Source organism: Centrocercus urophasianus, unplaced genomic scaffold (assembly GCF_019232065.1).
Source record: "Centrocercus urophasianus isolate 14NV4802_14NV808 unplaced genomic scaffold, USGS_Curo_1.0 seq_11, whole genome shotgun sequence".
Taxonomy (NCBI): Eukaryota; Metazoa; Chordata; class Aves; order Galliformes; family Phasianidae; genus Centrocercus; species Centrocercus urophasianus.
This window is the reverse complement of record NW_024884253.1, coordinates 69,921,757-69,949,570: the sequence shown is the minus strand read 5'-3', so window position 1 is coordinate 69,949,570 and position 27,814 is coordinate 69,921,757. Positions and strand designations below refer to the sequence as shown.

Genomic DNA, 27,814 nt, shown 5'->3' with positions numbered 1-27,814 from the left:
AAGCTTTATTTCTCTCTCCCTTAGCAAGAAGTCAGGCTGTAAGCATGTGAGAAGTAAAAAATAGAATAGAGGGCAAATAACACTATTGATTCACCTTTGCTTGCAGTCTTGGAAGTCTCCTCTCCTATCAGCAGAGCCTCCTCACTGCCTGCAGAGAGGTTGTTCCTCATTGCATTCTGACTGCTCCTTCACTGGTAACAAGGACAACTTGCCATTCCCTCAGTGAACTGAATCCGGGTTTAATCCAGGTTATTTCCTCAGAAGGCACAAAGAGACCTCAGACAAGGGTCCTCAAGCACGGGTCCAGAATTGCAGGCAGGCACAATACCAACACAGAACATTCTCCACCTGCTTGCTGTATCCTTTTACAACCAAAGCAGACGACGCTATGCCACACCCAATTACCACCATCATTCACACATCATCCATGCAGTGTTTCTTTGGAGAGCCTGATGTTTCTGTGGCAAGGCACTGATGACAAGATAGTCCCTTCCACACAAGAGAGCTGCCTTCACAACAGCACTCTTAGCTCTTATATCATGGTTCTTCACAAGAAATCTTGCACCATTCTTCCCTTTGAACTTCCCATGAGCACAGACCTCTGTTGCTATTTTCCATCTTCCAGCAAAGGCAGACAGGTTGGCTGGGATAAAGCATGTATGGGATGGGATGGTGGTGACTGAGGGATTTAGGAATACCTGGACACTTCATTTGGCTGCCTGACCATCTGACTGATTTAAGAAGTTGTCAAAGCTTTCCTTTAAAGAGTCCTAAGCATTGCTCAAAGTTCACCAGCCTTTTCTTTCTAAAATAATGTTTCCCATTACCTACTACTTTTTGGAAAAGCACTGGGTGTTTTGGTTAGTTTAAAAAGGTGTTGTTGTTTTGTTTTTTTTGGTTGTTGTTGTTTTGTTGTGGGTTTTTTTTGTTTGTTTGTTTGTTTTTGTGGTGGTGGTAATTTTTTTTTTATTATTTATTTCAGCATGATTTGATGAGACAAAAGCCTTAGTGAGGGTGAGGGGAGTGAATCAAGCAAACATAATGGAAGCACCTGACAGATTAAAAGCACCAAGCCAGCACCTCCTGTGGCATTATATGAGGGTATGCAGGAGGCCAAGTGTTGCTGCTCCACTTGGGTGTTCTCTGGGCTGGGGAGAAGACCAGAACCTGAGACAAAAAGCAAGAAACAATCTGACTACAGCCTGCCATTGTGCAAGTGCTACCCAATGCAGGGGAAATTAACTGTCAGATGCCTGAAGTGTTTTCTTGCCCTCATTGTTTTAATGATTCCCTTTCCCCTTTCTTTCCAGCACTATTACCTAAGCAAATCAACAACAGTCCCAGAGAAGAGCCCTTCCTTATTAGTTCTGCCCCCCTCTCCTCTCCAACAGTATAAATACAGAAGACAGGCTCAGGTGGGAGAACAGAAGCTGCAATTAAGTCCTGCCTACTGACTTGCTGAAAGGACCACGCTCTTACAAGATGCAAGTCTTCCCTTGTTGTTCATTACACCCGGACACAGAAAACTAACTTTGCCAGCTGGAGGCAGAAAAGGTTACAAAGTGGACACGACACTGAAGTGTCACAGAGTGGGCTGTCACCCAAGTGGATACTCTCAGCTCTGCACAACTGCCCCAGAACCAAACACCCAGATCTGCTGCAGAAAAGCAAAACCCAGAATGTTGTGCAATACTTTAAAAAAAAAAAAAAAAGTAAGTCTTAAGTCATTCTTAAGTCTCAAGAAGTGTTTTACAGTTAACACATTCCTTTTAGCTAGAAGTATGTATATATATATATATTTAATTTCTGTAATTTAGGAACAATGTAGGCAGTCATAAATCATTTTCATTTTTCTTTTTCTTAGCACACCCCAATCTTTATAAAATATCTATGGCTGAAGTCAGACGGCACGTGGAGAATGACAGTGGATTACAGAGAACTAAATAAGATCACACTGCCCATTCATGTAGTGTATCCAATATTGCTTCCCTGATGGACACATTGAGTAGGGAGATACAAACCTACCACCGTGTCCTAGACTTGGCAAAGGTATTGTTCAGTATTCCCATTCATGAAGAATTGCAGGGTCAGTTTGCATTTACACGAGGAGGCAGGCAGTGGACCTTTCAGTTTCCAGGCTTATGTACATTCACCAACGTATTTCCATAGCTTAGTGGCAGGTGACCTAGCAGACCAAAATGATCTTAATAACATCAAACTGTACCATTATATTGATAATTTCATGTTGACATCTGACTCACTGGGGGCATTAGGAAAGGCAGTAGACTCACTAACTCATTTGCAAGAGAAAGGGTGGACTATAAATCCAAAAAAGGTGCAAGGACCAGGCTTTCCTGTGAAATCCCTGGGTAGTTTGGTTGGGAAAGACCAAAGTACTACACAGTGCAATAATAGACAAGGTTCAGGAGTTCCCGGTCCCTACGATGCACACCAAGGCAGCAGCAAGAATTTTGGGTTATACTGGGATACTGACGTTCCTTTATACGTCACTTAGTGCAGCTGCTAGGGCTTTTGTATTGACTCACAAAGAAAGGCCAAATGGGCCTCCCTGCTTAGAATCCAAATAGTGGGACTGAAGTGGTGTGGCCTACTTGCACCTTGGGGGACATTACTGGAGGTTGGGGATATTTAGGCCCCCTGGTAATAGCTACATGGCCTGCAGACACCATGGTCAACACTCCGGTTTTCATTGCTGAGGGGACCTTAATCATGTCCCTGTGGCAAATTAGGACTTCAGATATCAAACCAAAGGGTCTGGTGCAGATGGCCAGGACCGTTTTTGTATTCAGCAATAAGGTCAGCAAAAATAAAATATGGACTGCGCAGCCCTTAATGTGGGTAGAAATTATTAGATTTACACGTTCTAAAAGTGATTTGATCTGTTGTTGAACAATCTGAGATCCCAACCTCACTATTTCTCCACCTACATCATTCTTGAACCTTGTTTAGCCTCATCTTTGTGTTAGGAAAGTAAACTACCCCCAAAACAATTACAGAATGGTTTGAGTTGGAAGGAACCTTAAAGCCCACTGTAGTGGAAAAATGCTAAGTCATGGCCTGAACCGGTGGTTGAGCACCTGGTGGGAAGGTGGGGTCAACCCAGGGGAGCTCAGCTGCATGCAATGTACCTGAGTGAACGGGTGGAGCCAGAATCCACTTCTTCCCAGACCTCATTTAGGGGTTGGTAGTAGAGGCAGGGGTATCTTGCTAGAGATCTCTGTGTACCTGAGGTCTTTTGAAGGTAAGCAGCATTTTTTTTTTTTTTCCCCCTCCCCCTCCTTTGTTTTTGCATCCACAACTGTCTGTGTTTGGGCTTGTCCTCATTTGCTGCAGGCGAAGACTTTGCCCCCCTGCTACTATCACTCTAGTTTTCATCATGGTGCAGCATTTCACCCACCCAGCTTCAACTCCCTGCAGGGCTGCTACCCACTGGATCAGGCTGCCTAGGGCTTCATCCAACATGCCTTGAACTGTCTTAAATTTGTGGCAAATAACTGTCTTCATTTTGAGACATTGGTTAAATATAGTTCTGCAAGTGGAGAAAAAAATGCAGCTGTGTTTTCTATCTTGATACAGGAATTTGAAAATAAGTAACAAGATTACTGATTTTTTTGTGTGTGTGTGTAATTGTAACTCCCTCTTCATGGTTGAGTTTTTGTTGTTTTTGTTCTGGTTGTTGGTGGGTTTCTTGGTTTTTGGTTGTTGTTTGTTTTTTTGCATCCCATCATCTTGAAGAGAAGTCAGGATAAGGGCACCTCATCAGCTCCGATTCAGAAATGGACACATTCCTCCAAGAAGCTGTGCTCCACTTTCAGTTCGCTGGAATTAATTAAGTTTCCTCTTCATTTCTCAGATTCTGATTCTCCTCAACAAATTTGTGTCTCCTCAAACCTTTGTGTCTGTCTGATTTAAAGCATATTAGTCGATGCCACAGTACAATGATTCATCTAGTGGAAAGCTTCCATAATGTGCTCACCATGGGTTTCCACCATTACCAAAAAAGGGAGCATTCTTAAAGAACACTTGGCCATCTTAAAACATTTTCAGTCCTTTCCTGCCAACTAAAATACTGGTGGAACCAAGGCCAGTCACGGCCTTATGACAACAGGATGCACAACTGACCCGAGTATTAGGGATGAGAGCTATGCACCTGATATGCAATGCAAGAGCTCCCTCTCCCCACCTCCCTTAACAACTACATGGGGATGTTTTACTGTATTACCATCCCAGTTCAAAATGAGTTACATCTTCTCTCCCAAATGTGTGGTAGGGCCGTTGCTGTCCCGCAGAAACAAACTTGGCCTGGATTTTGTCTGTGTTGACTCAACGATCTGCATGCGTTATGCTCCTGAACTGAACACACCTGCATTTCCCCAGGCAGCCCAGCTCTGGGTGAGCTCCCACAGGCACCGTGGGGCTGGTTTCAGCACCAGCTTCTCAGAGCTGCACCAAGCCCCAATACTCCACCCTGCTCGCTGCTCCACTTCTCTAAGCTCTATCCACAGCCAACCAACCATTACCACATGTAACAGTGCAAAGCCCAGCAAGTTCCAAGATCATCTGGGCCTCTGTTTTCCTTCGTATGAAGAAATTCTGCTGTATGCTTTCACCGGGTCGGATGGAAGATAGGTATTAATTAACTCTTTAAACCTAGCCCTTAAAAAGCCTTCAGTATTACACAGCTCCAAATATATGGAAATTTTCTCCACTCTTGTTTGGAGAAATCATCTGTAGGTCATACTTCCACTGAGGTGAAGGCTTTCTTCGGTTGTGTTTAGGTATGCCAGCACTGCCCCCTTTAGTTTTTCTGTTTAAACAACTTTGAATATTCCTAAGCAGAAACACAGTGCCACCTATACGCTCCCCCCAAGAGCAGAGGAGTCCCACCATAAATTTACTGTCATCTTCTTGTGCTGTGTTCTCCACAATAGTTACTGGCAAAGCTTAACGTTACAGAAACAGTAATGTTAACAGACATGGAGTTTGCGTGCACGTGGTTATCTCTTATCAGCTACTGCAACTGAAGTTGATTTTGTGCAGGTTTTGAATTTGTGACTTGCTAACAAATGAGATTTGTACTCCTTTACTGCCAATGCCTTTTGTCATAATCTTTTCCAGAGGTCAGAAGGGGAAGAACTCTTAACTTTCAGTGTAACGGATGCCTGGCTTCTAAATTGGACACTCAGGTCTAGAGCAATAGAAAACTTTTAAGTACCTCTCTCGCACCATTGAAACAAGGTAGACATTAAATTACTCAGACCTTGATTTACACAAATTGCTTGTGTGCAGGCAGACAAAGATCTGTTAGGACACTTTTCTAGAAATTTGAATTCATCAGTATCTCATTATTTTAGAGGGCACAAGACAGCTCACATCTTACAGAAGATCATCACTTCTTAAAAGAATGGTATCTATAGTTTTTGAATTTCAGAGCAAGCTCTTAAAAGAAAAAGATTGACAATGTTCCCACTTGTTATTTTACATCAGTAACAGAAGCCACAGTTGCAAAACTTTTGAATTATGCTTGAGACAGAACCTGTTTGATAATTTAGTCCAGATGCAAACTTCTAAAACAAGAATTTCAAGTTGTTGCAAGGTTAATAACACCCGTTTCATCATCGTGCTGTTTCAAAATAGCACTGGAAGCCTCCATAAGCACAGGTGTGTCTGTTCAAAATCCCCTTTATAGCATTGTTTCTTGGCACATTCTGACCAGAATGTTATAATGTCTGTCATCTTCAGTTACGAGAGTCACCACAGGCCAGTCTTCATCAGGATCATTGGGATAAAATGTGATGAATTCATCAGTACTACACTTATACAGTCGATACACCTGGATGGTGTACTGCAGAGCATAAGCAAGGAGAAACATTTCCACCTATATTGGAACAAAGGAGAAATAGAACTTGTAAAATTTAATGTGCCTTCTACAAGGTATTTCTTATAGAAATACCAATTGGATGTTACTTTTAATAAAAAAACATGACTGATAAAATGTGAATGTATATACATGCAGTACCTTGATGCTTAAAACCATCCATGACTTGCTGCATAAATAGCTCGAAGATGCCATGCTCTTTGGTTGCAGAAATGGCATAGTAAGATACTGCTCCTTAGGAAATGGTGGTCTGTTCAGAGAACCTCACTTTCCTACTGCCACAAGCAGGTAGGAAAGATGTACTTTCATATCAACGTTCATCCCATTAAGTCACCAAACCGGACAAAGAGCAGTTTCAGGCAGTGATCCTTCCTCTTTCTGTGAGTACTCTGACCTTCTAACCAATCAGCTGCAGACAGAAAGCCCTTACAAAGCCTGTACATATCAAATGGACTTGAGAAGATTTTTCCAGTTTCTTCATTTTGTCTACTACAGTGACAAGCATGTTCTAAATAGCAATTTACAGCAAGCATCACCAAAAGAAATAAGTTTAGTCAGTATGAAAATATGTAACATCATTTATTGACCAAACTTGTCAGAAGAACGGTCACTGCTAGGAAAAAACACTGCAGCTTCACCTTTACAACAAATCAGCTAATTTAACAGTAGTCTGTCTCATCTATGCTAGTTACTAGCCAATAAACATGAACCAAACATAATACTTCTGTGCTTTTAATGTCTTTAAACTACTGAGTTTAACTGCACTACCGTATCAATTTTTTAAACTGATGTTACCTACAGTCTTTAGAACTATTCATCTCAACCTGCTAGGTTTTGTTTGGGATCTTTTATGTAAGTTTCTACAACATACAAGACAATCATTGTCAGAATTCAGCAAGTACATGGACTACACAGAATCACCTCATCTCTCTGAGTGGTAGAATTTATCATATTATTATAGTGTCTTAACTGTTAACACTAGGACAATTTCTACTATCCAAAGAATACCTTATTTCCAAAGAATGGTACCCAAATGTTATCCGCCACACAAAATTAGTGTTTATAAGGAAGATTTTTAGTACAAGCAGTTCTACTATAATTTTTCCCAATGAAAGACCGGGCTACATTAAGTTCTGACAGACTAACAAAAGCTGGATGATTTCTTAAGCCCCTTGAAACTGAGAACTCCAAGCAAAGAAAACCCAAGTGCTGTAGGAACAATCTCTCCTTACCTGCTCAAGGCCTCCACTGTGACCTATTTGATTCAGGTGGTTATGCATTAACTGACAAGGGTTGCTAGAGGTATCACGAGCAAACAGTAGCCACGAGAAGATGGGAACTCTCCTTCCATTTTTCTCATCATTGTATAACTGAATGGCAGTGTTAAGCATCAAGAATTTCAGAGCTTCATACAGACTGTACTCCTCCTCTTCATTTTTAAACAGTTCATCACAAGCTTCTTGTTTCTCAGCAGAACATTTGATGTCACTTACACACTTCCACTGTTAAACAAAAACAATGTACAACACATATCAATAGCCATCAGTGTGCAGGAGTTGCAAAACTCATGAACTGTCAGATGTTCAGCACAGGTACTCTGAATTTAACTTGGGAAAGGCTTTGACATTATTAGAAACACCACAGTATACCCATAGCTGTTGCTCTGCCAAGGTCATGCTGGGTTAGTCTGATTTTGCTTTAGCTGGTCCTCAACAAAAGCAAAATAGGGGGATGCTGGAAATACTTACAAGGTGACAAAACACGCTGTCATAGGAGAAAGGTAACGGGCTTTGTTTCCTGTGTCCTTCATAGAATCATAGAACGGCTTGGGTTGGAAGGGACCTCAAGGATCATCAAGCTCCAACCTCCTGCAGGCAGGGCTACCAACCTCCATAAATAATACTAGACCAGTCTGCCCAGTCTCCCATCCAACTGGCCTTGAACACCTCCAGGGATGGGGCATCCACAACCTTCACATTCTTTATATTTCATTTATTTAGAATGTCTGTCTGTATTGTGCTTATTTGGCCATGTTGTTTTGGTAGCTGGGGGTAGGCATAGACAGGCATAGACATAAACTCTGATTGCAGTTTCTCAGGAGCAAGGGAAGGGGGAATACAGCAAAGTAGATGTGTAATTCTCTGGAAAACTGTTATGCCCTGTTTTCATTCTAGGTTAAGGCACAAAAACAAACAAAAACTACTCCTTTGAAATTACTTCAGCATTATTCTGCGGGTTTTTTTCTTTCCATGAGCTGTTCAAAGCAGCAACAAGACTTAATGGTAATATACATCACTTCTTCATACAAACAAAAAATAACAGAAGAAAAATGTTACTCTATTACACTGATTTCTTCCTAGAATCTTTAACAATCTTCTGCACGGGTGCATATATGTTAATTCCAGCATTGGGCCAAAGCAAGCGGTGAAGACCAGTCTGTCTTTGATATTTTGCAGTATACATAGGTAAATGTTTTGCTTCACTAGTGACAGCATCCCTACTCAAAATTATTTGTCACTTTTCCCATTTGACAAAGACCAAAACCAAACAAATACTTTTCCAACCTTCTTCTTTAGTAGCAATAAATATTCTTTTATTTCATCACTTATTTCTCCCATCTTTCTCCTTGGTCTCTGTTTTAGCTGCCACTGCTTGATCCAGTCATATTTGCTTAACAAGTTCTCAGGAAGCTGGAAGTTAACAGAGGAAGAAAAGTCAGCTGAATTAAGAAATCCTGAAAGAAAGAACTGCACGTTATTATTATTATATTTTTATTGTTCATCGTCTTAACATGATTCCTTGTGTTTTTCTGAACATGTCATACTATGACCATAACTGAAACACACCTGGCTGGGTAATATTTCATAGAATCGTATCACCCTATCATAGAATCATAAAATGGCCTAGGTTGAAAAGGACTTCAAAGATCATCTAGTTTCAACCCCCTGCTGTGTGCAGGGTCACCAACCACCAGACTAGGCTGCCAGAGCCACATCCAGCCTGGCCTTGAATGCATCCAGGAATGGGGCATCCACAGCCTCTCTGAACACAGAGGTTTGCCATCTCACAGTCAGAGCACTGGTCTACTACTATCCCCTGATATAAAGCAAGAGAAAAAGAAGTTTAAATTACTCAAGACTTGTTTTTAAAGTCCAGCAGCAGACAGCAGTGACTGTGTCTGAAAGTTTCCTGGAACCAACAGAAGCAGCAATGAAAGACACCATATCCACCAGACCAAACACATTTCTTGGTGAAGCACTAACTACTTAGCCCAGAACACAAAAATTGTGTTTTCTTTCCAGATAACTCCCTGAACTAGGGGACAAAGTTTCTTAGAAAGAAGAATACAACCTGAAGATCAGTTGATGCAACAGATGACACTCTAGTATAAGACCCGCTCACATGCTTCAGGTTTTCTACTGCTTCCATGCTACAGCTATGTCTGCTCACTTAAGAGCTTTCACATTCCTCTTGAAGGACACACCACCAATTGTATGTGCAGTTCTGGGCTCTCATTTATTAATTCATTTTGCCATTAGAACTTGTGCAGTAGTTTGTGCTTCATATTAAGCAAACCATTTGACTAGAGCAGCATATGTACTGTCAGCCATGACCAACCAGTTTTCATTTTACAAGGACTCCGAATTAGCACTATGTTCTCTCTACTGGCAATGTTACAGTCAGTACAAGAACACATTATAAACTAGGAACTACAGAGATGTGGACTCAATTCCAAGTTGGAGCCATCACTGTAAACCTACAATGCAACAGAACACTACTGCTTCTCAATTCAAGAGGTACTGATGTGTGAGCATGTAACAGAGAAGTGAGACCACAAAATCACCCAATAGGCTAGAGACAATGTCTACTGTCAGAAGACCTACTTGACACATACCGCAGTAAAATCCTCACTCTGCATCCAGCGCGGTAACTGAGTAGCTTGACTTAGTGCCTGGAACAGAGTCGCTCTGAGAGCACAGTAGTTATCACCTCGTACTTGCCTTATGGATGCAAACTTCTGTGCAACTGCTTCATATCCCTAGGAAAATAAAAAATCCAAATAACACAGAAGCATTAATAAATCATTTCAAAGGATTGAGATGTTTCAAGGCACCAGTATCATAAAGGAATTGGAACATCAGTATCTAATGATAAAGCTCTCTCAAAAACAAAGAAAGGTTTGATCAAATGATTTGGAAGTACGTATGACTTTATGTCATGAATTTTGCCTTACAAAAACAAAACTTCCGTAGTTCTGCTAAGTAACAAACAAGAAACCAATGATACTGAAGTAGGTAACTGTCTGTGACTGTCTGACTACACAACAGAAATATCTTTGGAATGTAGGTAGCCAGCACACTTAGGTTTGAAACAAAACGCAAACACACCTAAAAGTACAGCATGATTACAACAAGAAGTTCTAGCAATAGTTTATGCCATTTACCCAATACTTGTCACATGCAGCTTATTTATGTCTCAGGGGAAATTTTGCATTTAAACAGAAGTTTCTGATGTCTCATCACATTTGTCCCCTCTTTGCTGTTCCCATACAAACACTTGTAACAGAAGAAGCAATGCTGAAATTGAGCTTCTGAAGCTTAGTATGTTTATTCAGCTCGTCTAACAAGATGTTTGTGCATACCACTATTTTTTTTCTCCAACACAATTTAAAATAAAGAACACCCAAACCAATCTCTACTTCACTTTCTACTGCTATCACTCAAGATTAATATAAGAAAACTTGTCAAAAAACGTACAGAAAATAAGTATCAGGAAAAAAAAATTAAAAGCAAAACAAAACTGATCCTATCCAACAAAGCTCTCCATCTTAAAAATCAAGTGATTCACCTACTTCAGTTAACTTCCTTCTAAAAAACAAAAGCAAAAAAAATAAAAGTTTGGCCACCTGGTCTGCCATTTCAATAGCCCTTAAGGCTACTATTTTATGGAAATAAATCGAATTTAAATTGAAAACAGTCACAAAGAAGAGCAATAAACAAAAATCCTAGCCTGTCACAAGTAGCCTTACTGAACATACGTTCTTAATAAGTATGGGCAAAACTATCATGCAGCTACCAGCCACTTTGAAGACACGACACTGAAAAATATTGCTATTACTTTCCTGTTTTAAAGATCTTTTGTGTAGAAAGCCTCTTATGAAACACAGAAATAAAAAGCCCAGTGAAGTCAGAAAGTAGAAAATATACCTTTCTTATCCTTTTTGCTACTGGTGTATTTCCTCTCCATTCTTTTTCACAATACTCCAGGATATCCATTTCAGGCGCAACACTTAATTTATATTCTGTCAATATAGAATTTGCAAATTACACTGACAAAAAACAGGAAACAGAACATACAACAGCATAGAAAAAAAACATTTTAACTTGCACTTCTAAACACATGCTATCACATTAAAGTCACTTTGGTGCCAAAAGAGACTGGCTGTACAACAACAGAGCTGCTACAGAGCTATTGGTGGGGAAGGAACTACATGCTTCAAAAATGGCAAACAAACAAAAATATACAATTAATTGTAATACCGTTTTTGAAATACCACAAAGTTCAAACATACCTGAAGAGCTTGTCTTGCAAGTGTGTAGCATCTTCTCTCTCTTCTGCTTCACAACAAATGTCCTCCTCACTACACTGCACATTATGGAACAGTACAAATAATTGTCATTAATCTTTTCAGCTGTTTGATTTGATTTCCATCTTACACATTTTCATTAAACACTTCACTATGACACCCATGTTAGTAATAAAGCTGCCTGGACTTCTGCCAGCAGTATGGGGTCTACAGAGCACTAAAGTCTCTTTGTAATTTTGAAAGGACAGATTTGTGAAAGATAAAAGCCACAACGCTCTGTCATATATACATAAATACTATATCTGTGCACACAACTAAAAACACGTTACTCACCAAAGCTTTAAGTCTATATTCTACTGGTGTTGAGCAACAACCAGTGATCTCACTCATCTCAAATGACTGAAAGAGGACAAGCAGTTACGGAAACTGCAAGGCAGGGTTCTGTGCAGCCAGGTGGTAATTAAATTACACTCATCTACATCCAAATCTGCTTTCTTAAGAAGAAATAAGAAGTAACATTGCTAACCCATTTGCATATATTTCCCTTGAGAACAAGAAAAATCATAGAATCATAAAATCACCAAGGTTGAAAGAGACTTCCAAGATCATCCAGTCCAATCATCCATCTACCACCAGTATTCCCACTAAACCGTGTCCCTCAGTACAACATCTAACCATTTCTTGAACTCCAGGGATGGTGACCCCACAACCTCCCTGGGCAGCCCAGTCCAGCACTTGACCAAAAACGTTTAATATAAAGTCAATGACAGGCTAATACAAGGAAACTGTCATCTGTAGTGAAGTCGTAGGAAACCACAGTTTAGTAGTTACTCAAGTTTCAAGCAGATGCTTGAGATTCAATTTCTAACAATACTAAAGTATGAATTAAAGAGAGAAACAACGTGGTAAATACTAAACACAGTTCCCCATAAGAGAATACAGCCTGCTGAAATGTTTCAGAGAAGCATATCCCAAGTCCTTACCCTAATTACTGGGGCATTGGACAAATCTTAATTTCCACACCTGATCTTATTTCACACCAGAAACTAAGATACATCAGGATTTGTGAAGAATTTCAAGAATATCTACCTTGAAGAATATATACCTTGAAAACACTGTGATAAAATAAGAACTTGGTACCCAACAACAAGAGTGACTTCTAGCATAGTTTATACATATTGAAAGCACCTCTTTCCAAAAGAAAAAGTTTCTCTATGAAAAAAATAAATCCTTACCTGTCCACAGGTGTCTCCATTGCTGAAGGATTATCAGACACAGACAAATATATTTCACAATCTCTAGGATCATCATGTGTCGCAAGTGATTTAATTCTATTTTTCCCCTCAGGTCCCCCAATACTTCTGTATAGAGTTTCTTCTCTCATTTCCTCTGCAGGTTGCTCTTTCTGCTCAGTGACTGTGGCTGCTGAGCCCAGCTCATTAGAAGGAGCACCAGCTTCCTTTTCGTGCTTCATCACCTGCATTGCAATCCTTGCTTTCTTCTGTGTCTGTGCTGCACCCACAGGAAGGCCGTGCGGTTCTCTCATCTGCTCCTGAAAGCTATCCTGGCTTTGAGGAATGCAGGAGTAGCTGACTCTGTGACTCTCTCACGGATGAACAAAATCACATTTTTAAGGAAGGCACGGTATTTCAACAGCTGCCTTCTGGGCATTCAGAGGTTCTTTTAATTACCCAAAAGCAGGAACAAGCCCTAGAAGCACTTGCTGAGGTAACACAGCAGCCCAGCTGCTGTCAAACACTCATTGGCAGGACGGCTTCAGCTCCCGCTCTGCCTGTGCGAGAACAGCTTTGGCTGCACACATGCTTCCCTCGGGGATGCTATCAGCTACAAACCCGAGATCCGCCAGAAACCCCAATGAAGCAAGTGTCGGCTTTTCTACAGACTCACGCGGTGTTCAGTGAAACTGCTCTCCCTCCCCCTCTCCTTCCCATCCCGGCCGGGCCGGGCTCTCGGTGTCACATGGAATGGAAGGATAAATGACAATACCCCAGCGCGCCGGCAGGGAGCATGTTTGGGTACGTAGAACCAATGGGAAACGATGACAGTGATTTTGCTTGTGAACGTGAATGTGTGGGTGCAAACTGACATCAGTATCACGCTGTGGATATGTAAAGGCGTGCTAGCTTTGTGGAACTATAAGCTAGCATCCCATCGTGGGCAAAATTAAATAACTCTGTATGTGAAGCTAGCTCACTGCAAAATGGATGGAAGAACCCATCTGTGGGACAGCAATGTCACATATCAGAAAGAGCCAGTCACCTGTGAGACCCCTGACAGCTTCAGCTCTGAAGCAAGTCTTTTCCTGCAACCAAGGGGATGAGGGAAAAAGAAATCACAGAACAGTTTGGGTTGGAAGGGACCACAAAGCCCACCTAGTCTCAACCCTGTGCTGTGCGCAGGGCTGCCACCCACCGGGACAGGCTGCCCAGCGCCCCATCCAACCTGTCCTTGAGCATCTCCAGGGATGGGACCTCAGCACTCCCTCAGTGAAAAATTTCTCCAACATCAAATCCAAATATCTCCTCTTTTCATTTAAGACTGTTCCCCTTTGTCCTCTCTCTATCTATACATGTAAATAGTTGATTTCCCTCCTGCTGACAGATTCTCTTTAAGTATTGGAAGGCCAAATTACGAACGTTATATGCTAGTCACAGGCTTCAGGTACTGGTAGGAGTGGAATAAAACATTAATGAGCAAGAGTTTTCTGCTCCAGAAATAATACTCCCCATGAATCACGTACCTTTGTTAAACTCCAAACAGGAATATACCTCTACAGAGGTATAATGCTCTTTACAGAGAGCAAATTATAGACCTTTCAAAATTACGTGTTACTCAGACCTATGTATACTGAATAATATTAAAAACAAGAGAACAATAAAGAGTAAGAAAAGCATATTCTTGTAGAACTTAATGTGAGTGTTTTGGAAGGACTTAAGCTTTAAATCAGGCCTAAAAACATGACAAAAAATTATTCATCTTCTTTGAACAGTTAATTTTCCCTCATAAGGGAAATTAAACTCTCTCTAAATAATACAAGGAATGCTTAGGCAGGAAAAAATAACTTCAGACATTCTGATGGGAAAACAGCTTGAAGTAGGATTCTTTTAAAAAGTCAGTCAGAGTAGCAAACAGTATAGGAAGAATGTTTTATGGTAAGGTCAGGTAGTAAGCCCTAAGAAAGACAAAATGACAGTGATAAGTGATCTCCAATGTTACGCATTTTTAAGTTCAATAAATTGGTGGGCATCCCTGTAACCATTATCTTTTCTCTCTTTCTTTTATTCTTGAGACACAAAGAAGTACCATGAACGTTTGAGGAGGGAAAGGGAAACATGACTTTAATATTTTTGTATTACAGCTCTTTTCCTGAATTAAATCAGTGCTGGTTTGCTCTTCACAATATCTCCTTTGAAAAACATCTTTCATTCAACTGCTTGTCTCAAAATATGTTATTTCAGATTGGCCATTTCAGAATTATTCCTCTTCCAAGCACACAGCTTCCTCCAGTGTTTTCCATTTTGCACTGATATTTGAAAAGAATGTTAGTCATAATTACTTTAATCTAGAGCTTGAGTCATACATAATTTCTTATGTGCATAGATAAAGCTGTGTTTTCCAGCAGAAGAGATATCTTTTGCAAAGTCTTCAGGACAGAGATACCATCTTGCTTTTTGTTATTGACAACTGATAAATACGTGTCTACAAATTACAAAAACATTGAAATTGCAGATGCTAAGAATCTCCATGGGATTCTGTTGAATTTCTGAAGCTAGTTAGAAGAGCTAATGCTGTTATATTTGGAAAATACATATATATATTAAGATCAAGCATGATAAATGAATCTATGAAAAAAAAAAAAAGGAGCAGCTATTTACTTTTGTTGACAACATCAAAAGTAATTATGTTACTCTTCAAGTTTTGTTTCCTTGGTTGATTGATTGTTTTTTAGAGTGAGGCTTGAGCAAAATTTAGATGTATAAGGCCAAGATCTTTGGGCTCCCAAACCACTTATAACTCATTGTATTTTCAGACCTCCATCTGCAAAGTAGGTAGACAACTAAGCCTCATCAAAATTTATAATAAAAGCAAAAGCTTTGTCTACTTTCCTGTCTTTATGTATGAATAGCTTATAATACTGCACACATAAATCCAACTCTTTTGTTACCATAACTCAAAGGGGAACGCCATGTAGCTCCTATGCTACACGAGATCTGTTTTTTGTTGTTGTTGTTTAATGAGAGTGGTAAGATTTGGCATCTTGGCTGAAAATGAGATTGAGATCTAAGTTTTCAACCCCAAAATATCAAAGTAAGAATATAAGTCTCCAGTAACAATTTTGAAATACAGGGCACAATAATTCAGCTTTGTCATTACTAGGAAGAACGTTTATCCCAACATATATTAAAAAAAAACCACAAAAACTCATGTGAACTACAAAAAATAACTTAGTGGATACCAAGCTGAAGAAAATATACTAGTTTAACACACTTTTTCCCAAGGTGTTTATAATCTTCATGTTTTCCCCAGGCTCAGATAGTAAAGGGCTTACAAAGCACGCAGTGAAATAGTAGTGGAAGATCATATTTTGGGACTCTGACTTCCTCAGCTGTGACAGAGTTCTACATTAAAAAAAAAAAAAATGGGAAATAGAGACACGAAGAAACCAGCGGTACTAAATGCAAAACTCTAGCAGTTTCATGAGACAACAATTTAAGAAATGTGAACATCTGGCTTCCTCCATCTTCTCCACCCCTAGCATCAGATACGTGTTTCCTTTACTGTTTGAATTTTCTTTGTGCTTGTGTAGCAGAAATGCTGAGTCATGGCCTGAACCAGTGATTGAGCACCTGGTGGGAAGGCAGGACCAGCTCAGGGGAGCCCAGCTGCATGCAGTGTACCTAAGTGACTGTAAGAGGTGGAGCCAGGATCCACCCCTTCCCAGACCTCATTTAAGGGTCGGCAGTGGAGTTGACAGTATCTTGTTGGAGATCCCTGTACATGTGAGGCCTTTTAAAGGTAAGCTAAGCTAAACCTTCTTCCTTCTTTTCTCTGTCCATGGTCTCTCTGTTTGGACTTATTCTTGTTTGCTGCAGCTTAGACTTTGTTATCCTGTGCTATCCTGCTATCATTGCTGTAGTTTCCATCACATCATAGCTTGCAAAGGAAGTTCAGAATTGAAGTTTGTACTCATTTTCTTACATTAATTCTGCCAAATGCATATGTGTATTTGTTATATGATAAAACCAAATAGGTTGTCTTGTCTTCAGATAGTAGGGAAGAAAAAAAAGGAGGATTTTGTTTTTGTAAATTACCGTGGCTGTTTTTGCTAAGACTGACTTGACTTTCTGTTTACATAAAATTAAATAAATCATTGTTTACTGACAAATTTCTGAAGCCACCTGAACTGAGTTGTGAAGTACCCTATGAGCTGGGATATGTAATAAACAGAAGTATGTGGGCAGCGCAGCAGTTTCTGGTCTGTGACCGCAGGCTATTTTTTTCAAGCAGAAATTTCTGATAGTGGCATTAGTTAAACACACGTTTCAGGTGAGAATGCAGATAGCACAGTCACCGACTTCTTTGAGCTGATGTGACCTTCTCTTTGGGAAAGTAGGCTGTGGATCTGCCTGAGGACCTGGGCGTAATGGGGGAGGTAGAAGTCAAAGAGTGAGAAACAAACCCACCATCTGGAATGGTGATCAGGATGAAGTCAAGGGGTGAATTGTAATGTTCTGCCTAGGGAATCTGATGTGTCTGTATCTGTTGTATTTGTTTGATAATGTGAGTGTGCAGATGACCCTTTCTCACAAAGGAGCAGTGAAGGATTCTCATCAACTGTACTGATGGCAAACTTGATTGTGGATGTAACAAGCGGATGCCTTTTTGTAGTCAAATCTGCTTCGTGTTATAGTGTGCTATTAAGATTAGGAGAAGTAGCATCAAGTTGGGTTACTGAAATAAAACATCACAAAGAAATCTCAGAGTATGTAACCTTAACCGGAGCACTTTGTTAGTACCAAAAATCAAGAAATTATACAGCTTTTATTATAGTACTCAAATTCATGGTCCCTTTTATTCTTTCTGGGGGGGGGAAGCTCAATTTTACTTATGGATTTTTTTCCAGTTCACAAATCAAATGAACTAGATTCATTATTTAAAATAAATCTGTCTCAGCTGATGTCCTTAAGTCTACCTAATGAACACGCATGTGGAGTTGCATAGATGTGGCTGCCCTTATAAATACCTAATGGAAACAGTGGGTATATCTACACCTGTTCTACAACTACTCTCCAGCTGACCATCTCCCCAGCCTTGCACTTAGTGATGCTAGCTCCTATTGTTTTGGCTTTCACTCCCTGACAGGACGGACATAGCTGTCCCTTTCTGGCTAGAGCTTGCACCATCCTTCCTCAGCAAGGAAAATCAGAGCTACTGAAGTCCATGTTCCTTACCCCTCTGTTAGAACTAGCTCCAAGGATGGCACAAAGCTACTTCTGAGCAGAATGCAGCTGCCAGCACACACCTGGCTTCCTCTAAGAAGCAGGTTCTAAGTCTTAGCTACAGAATAAAGTCATTACTATGGTATTGTTCTTAAATCTTCTCAATGCATATGGAAAACTTTCAGTTAAAAATTAATTTCATTAAAGATGGGATGAACTGATCATTAAGATATACTAAACTAAAATGAGGATCACTAATGTAGGGAGTTTTTTGGAGTTTTTCTTGATATGATTAAGCAGCTCACCGCCTTGTACATAGAGGACAGATGAGGAATAGTGCAGGAAGAGGTGAAGCCTGAACACAGGGAATCACACTTTAAAGTAGGCAATAGTGACATTGACAACCAAAGGCAGCTGATAAAACAAAATGGACACTGTGGTAGAACGAGGGGGGGAGGGTGGAGAGCAGAATAGGAGCTCTTGTTGCTGAATTATGTCCAAACCATCTCCACAGTATTAGCAGTGCTGGAAAGAGAAAGGAAGGAAAATAAGACACATTTGGTGTTTAGCATTATCGAAAGAGACAAGAGACCTAACAGGAAAATTGATGAAGAAAAATTGAATATTTTGCCTCATGTGCCTTTACATACCTCTTAATAGCTTGTCATTTCTCCAAGACTCTGACAGATTTAACTTTATTCCTTAAATTTTTTTGAGGATATAGATCTCTTTACTGGAGATGCCAAGTGCATTTAGTTGATAACCCAGCAGTGTTGTAAAAAGGCATTTACATTTATCTAATCTCTCTGAAGTACCTTCCTTTATTTGTACATGTAGTGAAGCAGCTACTACAGTTGTAAGAAAACTCAAAAATAGATACAGTCAATTTCTTCCTTGACAGTAGAATAGTTTGCTTTTAAAAGATGATTTAACAAACTGTAGCAACTAGCTGATAGCTTTGGTTTATTTGCACCTATCTCCCACCTGGATTAATAACATCTACTTTCACATTTCCTAGTCAAGCCAGCTAAGTAGTTTTGCACCACATTCAAACAGAAAGTGTATAATTCTCACATTGCTGAGTATGAAAAGGAAGCTTTTTTTTTTTTTTTTTTTTTTAAGCTTGTTTTTCCTATGCTTTTGCTTCTGAGCGGTCTTTCAGCTGCTTCCTTTGTTTTGACCCAGAATCAATCCAATGTGAAGCTGAGTTATGTATTTTGTTCACTGTCACCCTGATACAGGTCAGGGTAATTGTCCTTGGTAGAATGGTTCACTCCACTAATTCCTGAGAGTAAAGCAGCAGGGAAAGCTGTGAAGCCAACCTGTATGAGCCACCTAACAGCAGGCGTCAGACACATATGTATTTATATTTATAATATATATACACACATATTATTTATATTTGAATGAAAAGGAGTAAACAAAGCAAAACTATTGCTAAACAGCATGGCTTCTGACAAAGTTTTCTGCAGCATGAGAACCTGCTAGAAGCTGAACTTTCTGACTACTGCTCAATGCCATTTGGTTTTCTACCTTTCAGAGAACCAACATGCTATTTTAAAGCTCCAGAGCTCCATTTCCATTTTCCATTAGGAAAGTGGAGAGGACTACCATAGAGGACAGGTGACAACACATGGAGAATTTTTGCCCTGGATTAAATGGCCTCAAAGGCTGCTCATGTTCACACCCCTTTTCTGGCCATGTCATTTTGCTGCTGCAGTGGGATGCAGTGCCAACTACTTCTTGCACCCAAAACATACTCAGTTGAAGCAGAACCCACACGTATTGCACATTACACTGGTGCCAATTGATGAGTAAAACAATGACTACCATTCATAATATTTCAATCCACTTATATGTGTGCAAACACATTTTTTTGATCAATGTCAAATATGCCACTAGTCCTTTTGGTGTTGTTCTCTCCTCGATTTAATACACATTAACAATGTTGTTATATACATTAACTATATTATATATTTTATCTGTGGCCCAGGCAAGCCAAAAGGTTGGACATGTTGTAAGGAATACAACACAGCAGATGAGAAGGACTTTTACCTTGTTGAGCATGCTCAACATTTAAACTCCTACTTTTCTCCTTACTTATATAATAAAAGTATAATCAAAACTAATCTGGAACATTCAGCAACATTACTCTGAGTATACCTTTGGTGACACTGAAGACAGGCCTTTGGCTCAATTTGATCTGCTGTACTCCGGAATAGATGGGCTTTTCACAGCTAATTTAAACAGGAGCTTGTGGTTTCATTAATGTCTCAAAGTTTTGACAGTAGCTGTTGTTTGGCTGTATATCCTTGCTGCTGTACTGTAAATGATGGCTATGTGTGCACACATGCCTTGTGGAGGAGATAAAGTCTTTTATGTTTGCACAGCTCAGGAGAATGTTCACAGCAGAGAAATCTTCTGCTTCAAAAGGGTGGCTGAGAGATGCATAGCAGGCATGATTTACTGGTGTGCCATGGGTTAGGCAGCAGGATAAGACCTGCAAGTACACTTGACCTGGATACTACACTGGGAAACTTTCCCATCTCCTTTAATCGGCAGACAGCTCTCACACTGGAGGTCGCTAAGGATTTGCTGAACTTCTCTCAGCCACTTCTCTTCCACACCCTCCTTCTTACACTGCTACCAACCTGTGTCTTCATCACCATTAACATGTCACTTCCAATGTATCTCCTGCAGTAAGTCCAAAATCACTCTTCAATCTCTATGCTACCACAGTCTCAAAAATGGCGTTTGGGGGAAAAAAATATTAGGGAAATACTTTAATTTTTATTTTTTTAAATTAAACACAACGAAGCTTGTTTTGGCTGACCCTGAAATTTCATGTTAATGACCCAATTGTTTCACAAACTTTACATAGATTCCGAATCACGCTGACCTGAGCTTATTGTTTATGTACCTCTTAAACGTTTCACAACTCCAGGGCTTGGACTTATGATACATGTTCATTTATTCCAATTATCACTAGATAAGACAAAAGCTACATGCAACATGTTATACAAAAAGGAGCTGAAACACCAGTACACTGCACTGAGGGGTTTTCATACTAAAATCTCATTTCTATGAATTACAAAATTATAAGAAAGGATAGTAAGCTTAAAAAGTCAGCCCTTCCACAGTTCAAGAGCAGAAAGGCAGTAGTCAAAAATTCACAGGTTAGAAAGATAAGAGCAATGACACCAGCAGAGCTCTCTAGCACGTGTTCAGGTTTCTGGATTCCTGCTGCACACTTTGTCTGTAACCACTGTTCTGAAATGATGCTGCAGCACCTGTCTTTTCCCCAGTACTAGATTGTTCTAGTGCAGCTTATTCAGGATGTTTTGTTTTTTAACTCCTATATATGGATATGTATATTTTACACATACATGTATGTGTGTTCCTTTACACAAATATGTTTTGTACATAGCTGAAGTGTATTATCAGAAAACCTGTTTACAATCAGTGCAGCTCCAAACCTGTCTCAGTGTTGCTTAAGATCCTGTGTGGAGCACTCAGAATTCATGTCTTCATGTTGTCTTCACTTCAAACTTCTGAAGTTTCTCCTTCTTTACAGTCTGTGAGAAGAACCACACCCTTGTAGAAACTCCTCTAATTAACTGCCATTAACTCCTCCACCATTGCCCTTCACTGACCAGGCAGGGAGCCTAAGAGATCTAAACCAGACGTAAACATGTGCTCATCTTATTTTAGTGATAAATGGCACTGCTGTATCTTTCTTCATTTATCTTTATTAATTTCCTTCTATCAGTATGCTCAAGATTACAAAAAACATACATTTTATCAATGTAACACTTCCAGATGTTATGCTTTTGCATTGCTATTCATAAATAATACACAAACCATTAAAAAGCTCTCTATAAAAATACATCCTTTTTTGGTATGCCTGCTTGTACCAAAACAAGAATAAAATATAGGCAACTTTATTGACAAGTGCAAGTGTTGCATATACCACTGATGCAAAACAGACAATACCCAATGCAAGGCATTACAGCATTTCCCTACGTGGAACAGGATCAAAATTAAAGAGGGAAAATTACTTCATCCAGTGAATAAAGTTTGTGAGTTTGTTTTTAAAATAAATATTCAACATGTAGACTTTGAAAAGATTAAATTATTATATGTATCAAGTCTTTTGCGTTAATAGCTACAGATTATTGAACAAAACTGAACCCAGAGAAACTGCCAAGAAATGAACTTGCTATATAATACAGCATGCAGGTGTTTGTGTTTATAAATTATATATACATAAAAATAGAAAGACTAAAAGGATGAAATTGTTTTCCATTACACAGAGGAAGAGAGCAGTTTTTATGCTCTCCAACATTATCATTTAGTTACTACACACAACTGCTTTAGCTCCTGCAGGCCCAGCTCGTGCTTTTGTTCCTTGTCCTGCAGCAGTTAAAACCAAACCTGCCTCCTTCTGTACTTCTAGGATAAAACAAGGAAAGCCTTTGTTTCTTGATAAAACTCCACTTTTAAAATATAACCCATGCCTGGGGGATTGTATGCTTTTCACTTGCAAGATCTGCTGTATCATTTTAGCATTTGTTCAATTTAGGACCTCTCATTTTAGAAATTATCTAAACACAATCGAGTCTTTTAGAAACTAGAACCAGGCAAAGCATAGCATATAGTAAAGCAAATCTCATTTAGTTGTTCCAGACAGACTTCTTCAAGCATCAACGTCTTAACTTTCCTCAGTTGTAAAGTAGATCTAACACTGATCAGCCTGATTTCAAGAGTCTGAAGTAGCTGTGGTCTGCAGCTGCTTGCTTTCTTTCTGGAGGGAGGCACTGCAACACCAGGAGAAACTGGATGGGATTTGAACTGAGTTGTGTAGTGGCCTCAGTTTACATACTTGCATGCAAGATAGCCTCAAATCCTTGTAACTTTAGTGTCCCAGAGTAAAAACTGTGGGACCCCAAGAGTTGTTTCCTGCATAGTTCATTCATTCTAACTCAAGAAATAGAAGAGAAAGGCAGGAATTACTTTAGGGCTTAAGTTTAACCCACGCAGATATGTTAGAGTAAGCCATTAGCCTAGGAGTGGAAAACCAGCATTACTTTTCCCTTTGTCATGCTGTCTGATCTTTTATTTTCAATAACCCTTAGATATGACATTTTCCCCCCAAACAGCATAGCAATATATTTTGCTATTTATGGCTGACTGGAACTAATTGAGCTGTAATGGGAAAGCAAAGCATTTACACAATAAACCCATAAATCATTTTGTAATCATCAACATGCATTTCTGCTGCCAGTTAGAAACCTAATTCACTGGAACTGGTTACTCACTACGTTATACAAAGGTTAAAAAGAAGTTCTTTGTGCTTCACGTTCTGATAACTGGGATGTGATAGTAGTGGTCATCCTCAGTCAGGAGAGAAATCTCATTCCATTCCCTTCGGTATTCATCTGGACAGTTTACTTGAAATTCTTCAGTATTAAATCTATGCAGTCTGTAAACTTTGATCTTTACTTGAAGCAGGTATCCAAGAAGGAACAGTTCAACCTGAAAATGAAAGAGGTCATAAGACATTTATTTCTAGTCTTAGAAAACAAAAATGAAGACAAGGATAAGATAAGTCTCTTATCTTACTTAAAAACAGCAGACAAAGAATTGCAAAGGTTTTTTTGTAACAAAATCAAGAGTTTCAGGATATTCTCAATGTCCCAGTCATCTTCCTGCCACTCTTTTTCATATTGAGGATATTCTGGGTAATACTTGCAGCTTTGGAAACATCCCTCTTTCACTTGACTCTACACATAATCTGCTCCCACACTCAGCTCACTCAGCTTACCGGGGTGCAATGAGGAACTAATGTTTAATAGATTAATACCTTGAAAAATGGGAAGCCTGCCACCTTCTGATCGCTTGCTACAATGGGGATGCAACAGTAAAAGGAAGCACTTCATGCGTTTTAAGCTTGAGAACTGGTTCTTCATTAACATGTCTTGCAAAGGATTGTTTAAACTGGAAAAATGCTTTGGAAAAGTAACTCGTATCCTTGGGCACAGCCAGACACAGATCAAAACAAAGGTGAACACGTCATCTATTGATTGACTTTGTAACTGAAATAGATTATGAAAAATGATTTCGCCTATGGGAAAGACTATGCCTATTGCTACCTCACAGCATTTACTTCCAGCCCAGCAAAAGAACTGTCTGCACTATTTTATTCTGCTATTTCTTTTTTTTCCTGGAAGTCATCAGTTCACTTCCCTATATCTCAAAGAAAAAAAAAATGGGCCAAGTATCTCACAAACGATGTACAGTACATTCCCCCAGTCACATCAGAGATGGAATTACTTCTGTGATTTAGTTTTTCATCTGTATCATTACCTGGTCTAGGCAAATGGAGTCACCTATGGCATTCAGATGATTCATCATGAAACTCAAAGGGTCAGAGGAAGTATCCCGAGCAAAGAGGAGGCGAAAAAGGTGGGGTACAGGTTCATCCCTGTTCTTCATTTGCTCGTAGGCTTCAACAACTTCGTAGAGCATGATAAATTTTATAGCCTCATATAGCTTGTGTTCCTTGCTCTCGTCAGAAAAGAGTGCATTACATATGTTTCTTCTTTCTTCGTGATCTTTAGTACCACTCATTTCAGCCCACTAGAAAGCACACAGAAGAATGCTAGTCAACTTATTAACAATTTAGATGAATAACCAACTCATTAAGAATTCTACCTAATATGAAAGACATCAAAACAGGAGTAATTGCCACTTCATACTGCACTGTTCCTGTGGCCAAACGTAACTGCAGATTAGCCAGTGGTTTTGAGTGATTTGCAGTAAAATGTGAAGTCTTGGACACTTCGTTTTCCATTTATCTACCTGAATTTATTTGCTACAGGCTGCTCAAGGCACTTGGATACTTACTATAGGCTGTGAGAAAGCAAATGCAATTCCTCTATAAAAAGCCATCCACCACTACAACAGAAAATCCAGCTATGACTGACAGTAAAATGTGCAACCACCAAAAGCACTTCAAAGTCATAGGAAATCAGCATAGGTGCATCAAATATACACTATGCTATAAGCAAAGGTTAGATTAAGTGATGATTCCTGAGTTGTTTTTAACTTACAGCATCCAAAATTCAGTAATTTTCCTCAAAGGAACCCTTTGTGTTAGAAGCTAGGCTTGCTTAAATTCCTTAGATGCTAAGTCTAACACAGAAGTAGATCAGTTAAAGGGAACTTATGTAAATTGGACATGATATTATGAACTGTATGTATTTGTATGTCCTTAGTGTGTTCTGATTATGAGGTCAAGCTAAGTTTGTTGGCCAAGAATGGACAAGACAAAGACACATGCAGGACAACAGCAAATAGAAATTTCTTGTTCTGCTCAGCTTATAATTGAAGCTCCTCAGCTCTGTGTTGCTCTAGAGAGGTTGAAAGCTGGTGCTCATACTAAGCAAATGAATCAGCCAGGAGATGAACAACATTGGATTAGATACCAAATGAGAAAGATTAAGACATCCAGTCCTGATCACGGTGGATAGAAACAGTCTTCTGAAAGCAAGAAGTTTTTCAGGACCACAATAAGAGATGATGCTCAGGGACTAAGATTCAAATCAGTTGCAGTTAATTCTGTGATTGTATTTATGTGCTGAAACTGCCAAACACCAAGAACTGTAACTCAAAAAGTCTAATTTACTTTACTAATTGAGAAACAGATGCTGCAATCTCCTCATGCATACTGAAGACCATTCTTACAGATGAAAAACAAAACCGAGTGGATGAAGCATTACTAATTACCCCTCTGCTAGAGTACTTCTACTACCAATGTGAAAAGTCTAGAGTACAAATTGCTGACTGACCTACACAACCTAGGCCCAAAGACATCTGCAGGAAAGAGCCCTGAGGATGAGGATGGAACTGGGAAAGGCAGCAGAGCTGGCTGCCTCCTGCTTAGCAAACTGGCAGGCACTCTGCTGCACCTCGCTCACTTGAGGCAAGTCAGGCATGACGAGGCTCGGTCTCATGAGTCTGGGGTATGTAGCAAGCCTCTTGCAAAAGCATGCTAGTGTATAGCTAACATTCTTCAAAAGCCTCAAAATACTAGTGCCCACTTTCATCTTCAAGTCATAGTTATAGTAGAAATGCATCTATAAGCTTTAGGCACTAAAAAACATTTACTGAATTTGGCTATTCAAGTTTCAAGAAAGTACATAAGGTTTCTCACTGTACTTGCAGAGCAGTGAGGCAAGTAAGCAGTCAAATACAGGAGAAACCCAATTCCCAGTGCTGACTCCCTTCGCACTACTAAATAAACCTTAAAAAAAAAGCATTCATGAAAATAGGCACAAGTCCACCTCACTGGCCAAACAGCATCTTTTTAACAACAGAATAAAGCTAGGAATTAGACCTCATAGAATCACAGAACCATAGAATTACTCAGGTTGGAAAAGGCCTTCAAGATCAAGTCCATACCCTAACTCATGTTCAGCAACAGCATAATGCATAAAGAAGCTGCTCTGCAACAATTAGTCAACTGCATGGATTGGCTTACCATGCTGACTTGAAACTTCTTTCTGTACAAACATCCAGTTTGAATGCATCATCCTAAGGGACTAATATCAAGTGACAAGGAAAAGAAGATAAAAACCAAAAGCCAAACAACCCAACACTGACAAATACAGAGCAAGCAGGATAAAATGATATTTGCCCAACAGAAGCAGTTGCGATGCTGGGAAGGAGAGAGGTGGCATGCTGGGGATAGCTTGTGGCAAACAGAATGGAAGCAGTTCCAAGCTCGCACAATGACAGACCAGCAGACATCCTAGAGGAGCTCAAGCAAAAATGCAGGTTCCTGCCAGTCTGAATTTTCATCTTTTTTTCCAAGAGACCTTAATGCTACTAAACTCCCAGAGCATTCAGATGCATAAATAAAATTAAACTCCTGGCTGGGAATGCAAGCAATCTGGTTTTGCTGAACAGACAGGGCACTGAGGCTGTCAGATCTTTGCATTCAAGCACTTCAGCTCGCAGAGAGAAATTACTGGAAAAAAACTTAACAAAACATTAACTTAACAAAACATTAATTCCCTATTAAAATGGGGAAGAAAACAGAAGAAAATGCACCATTTGTTGGTTCCCTACAGTTCTGGGAGGGCATCTAGGAGGATCTCATATAGCATGTAGTTATTTTCATTGAAATGATGAGATATTGTGGAAGATAAACACGCACTAACAGCTGTGGGGAGGGGGACCTCCCTAACTTGCAGGGAAACGGAGTACTTAACCTAGAACCCCAAACTTGAACTCCTCTGCAGAAGTGACAGCCTGCACAGCAACTGAGTTCTCTAAATCCAGGAGGCAGTCAGACTGCCATAGAGATATGTAACAAGAGGATGATCCCTAATTCAGCCTCAACCCAGTTAGAAGTGCTTTTATGTCAGCCAGCCACCTTCTAAATACTCACATTTGTCTTTAATGTTTCCATACATCTGCGTAATTTTCCAAAGGCATTAGGACCTGTGTAACTTTCTGGCCCAAAACTGTATTGCTGAATCCAGTTGCAACCTTGGGAATACAGAAGCTTTTCAGGAAGCTGGAAGGAAAGAAAGTCAGTTAAGGAGAAATCATAACCACAAGAAGTAGACTATAAAATTATGTAAACCTGCCTACCAAGATTGTAACACATTTTAATTTATGATGTGATTCTATCTTCTGGTTGTATAGATCAAACAAAAAATAGAAATAGGCTTCAGAACACATCAAATGTTAAAAGGAAACTCAATTTGGCTGCCAAGTCCTTAAGAAACTTTTTAACTAGTGCCAGCCAGAATAGAAGAAAATATGTTCTCAGCAAAATACACAACCCATACTCTGGAA

At 39.6% G+C, this 27,814-nt stretch overlaps 2 protein-coding genes across 5 annotated transcripts in view; both read right to left on the bottom strand.

Moving 5' to 3' along the window:
- Positions 1–5,207: 5,207 nt before the first annotated feature.
- On the bottom strand, positions 5,208–13,136 carry OTULIN (OTU deubiquitinase with linear linkage specificity). Its single transcript, XM_042840027.1, has 7 exons — positions 12,722–13,136; positions 11,472–11,545; positions 11,107–11,201; positions 9,795–9,938; positions 8,464–8,589; positions 7,132–7,401; positions 5,208–5,899 (listed from the first exon to the last, which is right to left on the bottom strand). Exons 1-7 carry the CDS (start codon positions 13,030–13,032, stop codon positions 5,705–5,707), a joined length of 1,215 nt encoding a protein of 404 aa, XP_042695961.1. The 5' UTR covers positions 13,033–13,136; the 3' UTR covers positions 5,208–5,704.
- Positions 13,137–21,678: 8,542 nt separating this feature from the next.
- OTULINL (OTU deubiquitinase with linear linkage specificity like) overlaps positions 21,679–27,814 on the bottom strand; it is a 23,621-nt gene continuing 17,485 nt past the window's right edge. For all 4 annotated transcript variants that reach the window (XM_042808640.1, XM_042808643.1, XM_042808641.1 and 1 more), the window contains exons 6-8: positions 27,402–27,530; positions 24,314–24,586; positions 21,679–23,482 (exon numbers count right to left, since the gene is read on the bottom strand). In XM_042808640.1, coding sequence (XP_042664574.1) covers positions 23,303–23,482; positions 24,314–24,586; positions 27,402–27,530 — 582 coding nt within the window. In that variant the 3' untranslated portion in view covers positions 21,679–23,302. The remainder of the gene's footprint in view (positions 23,483–24,313; positions 24,587–27,401; positions 27,531–27,814) is intronic.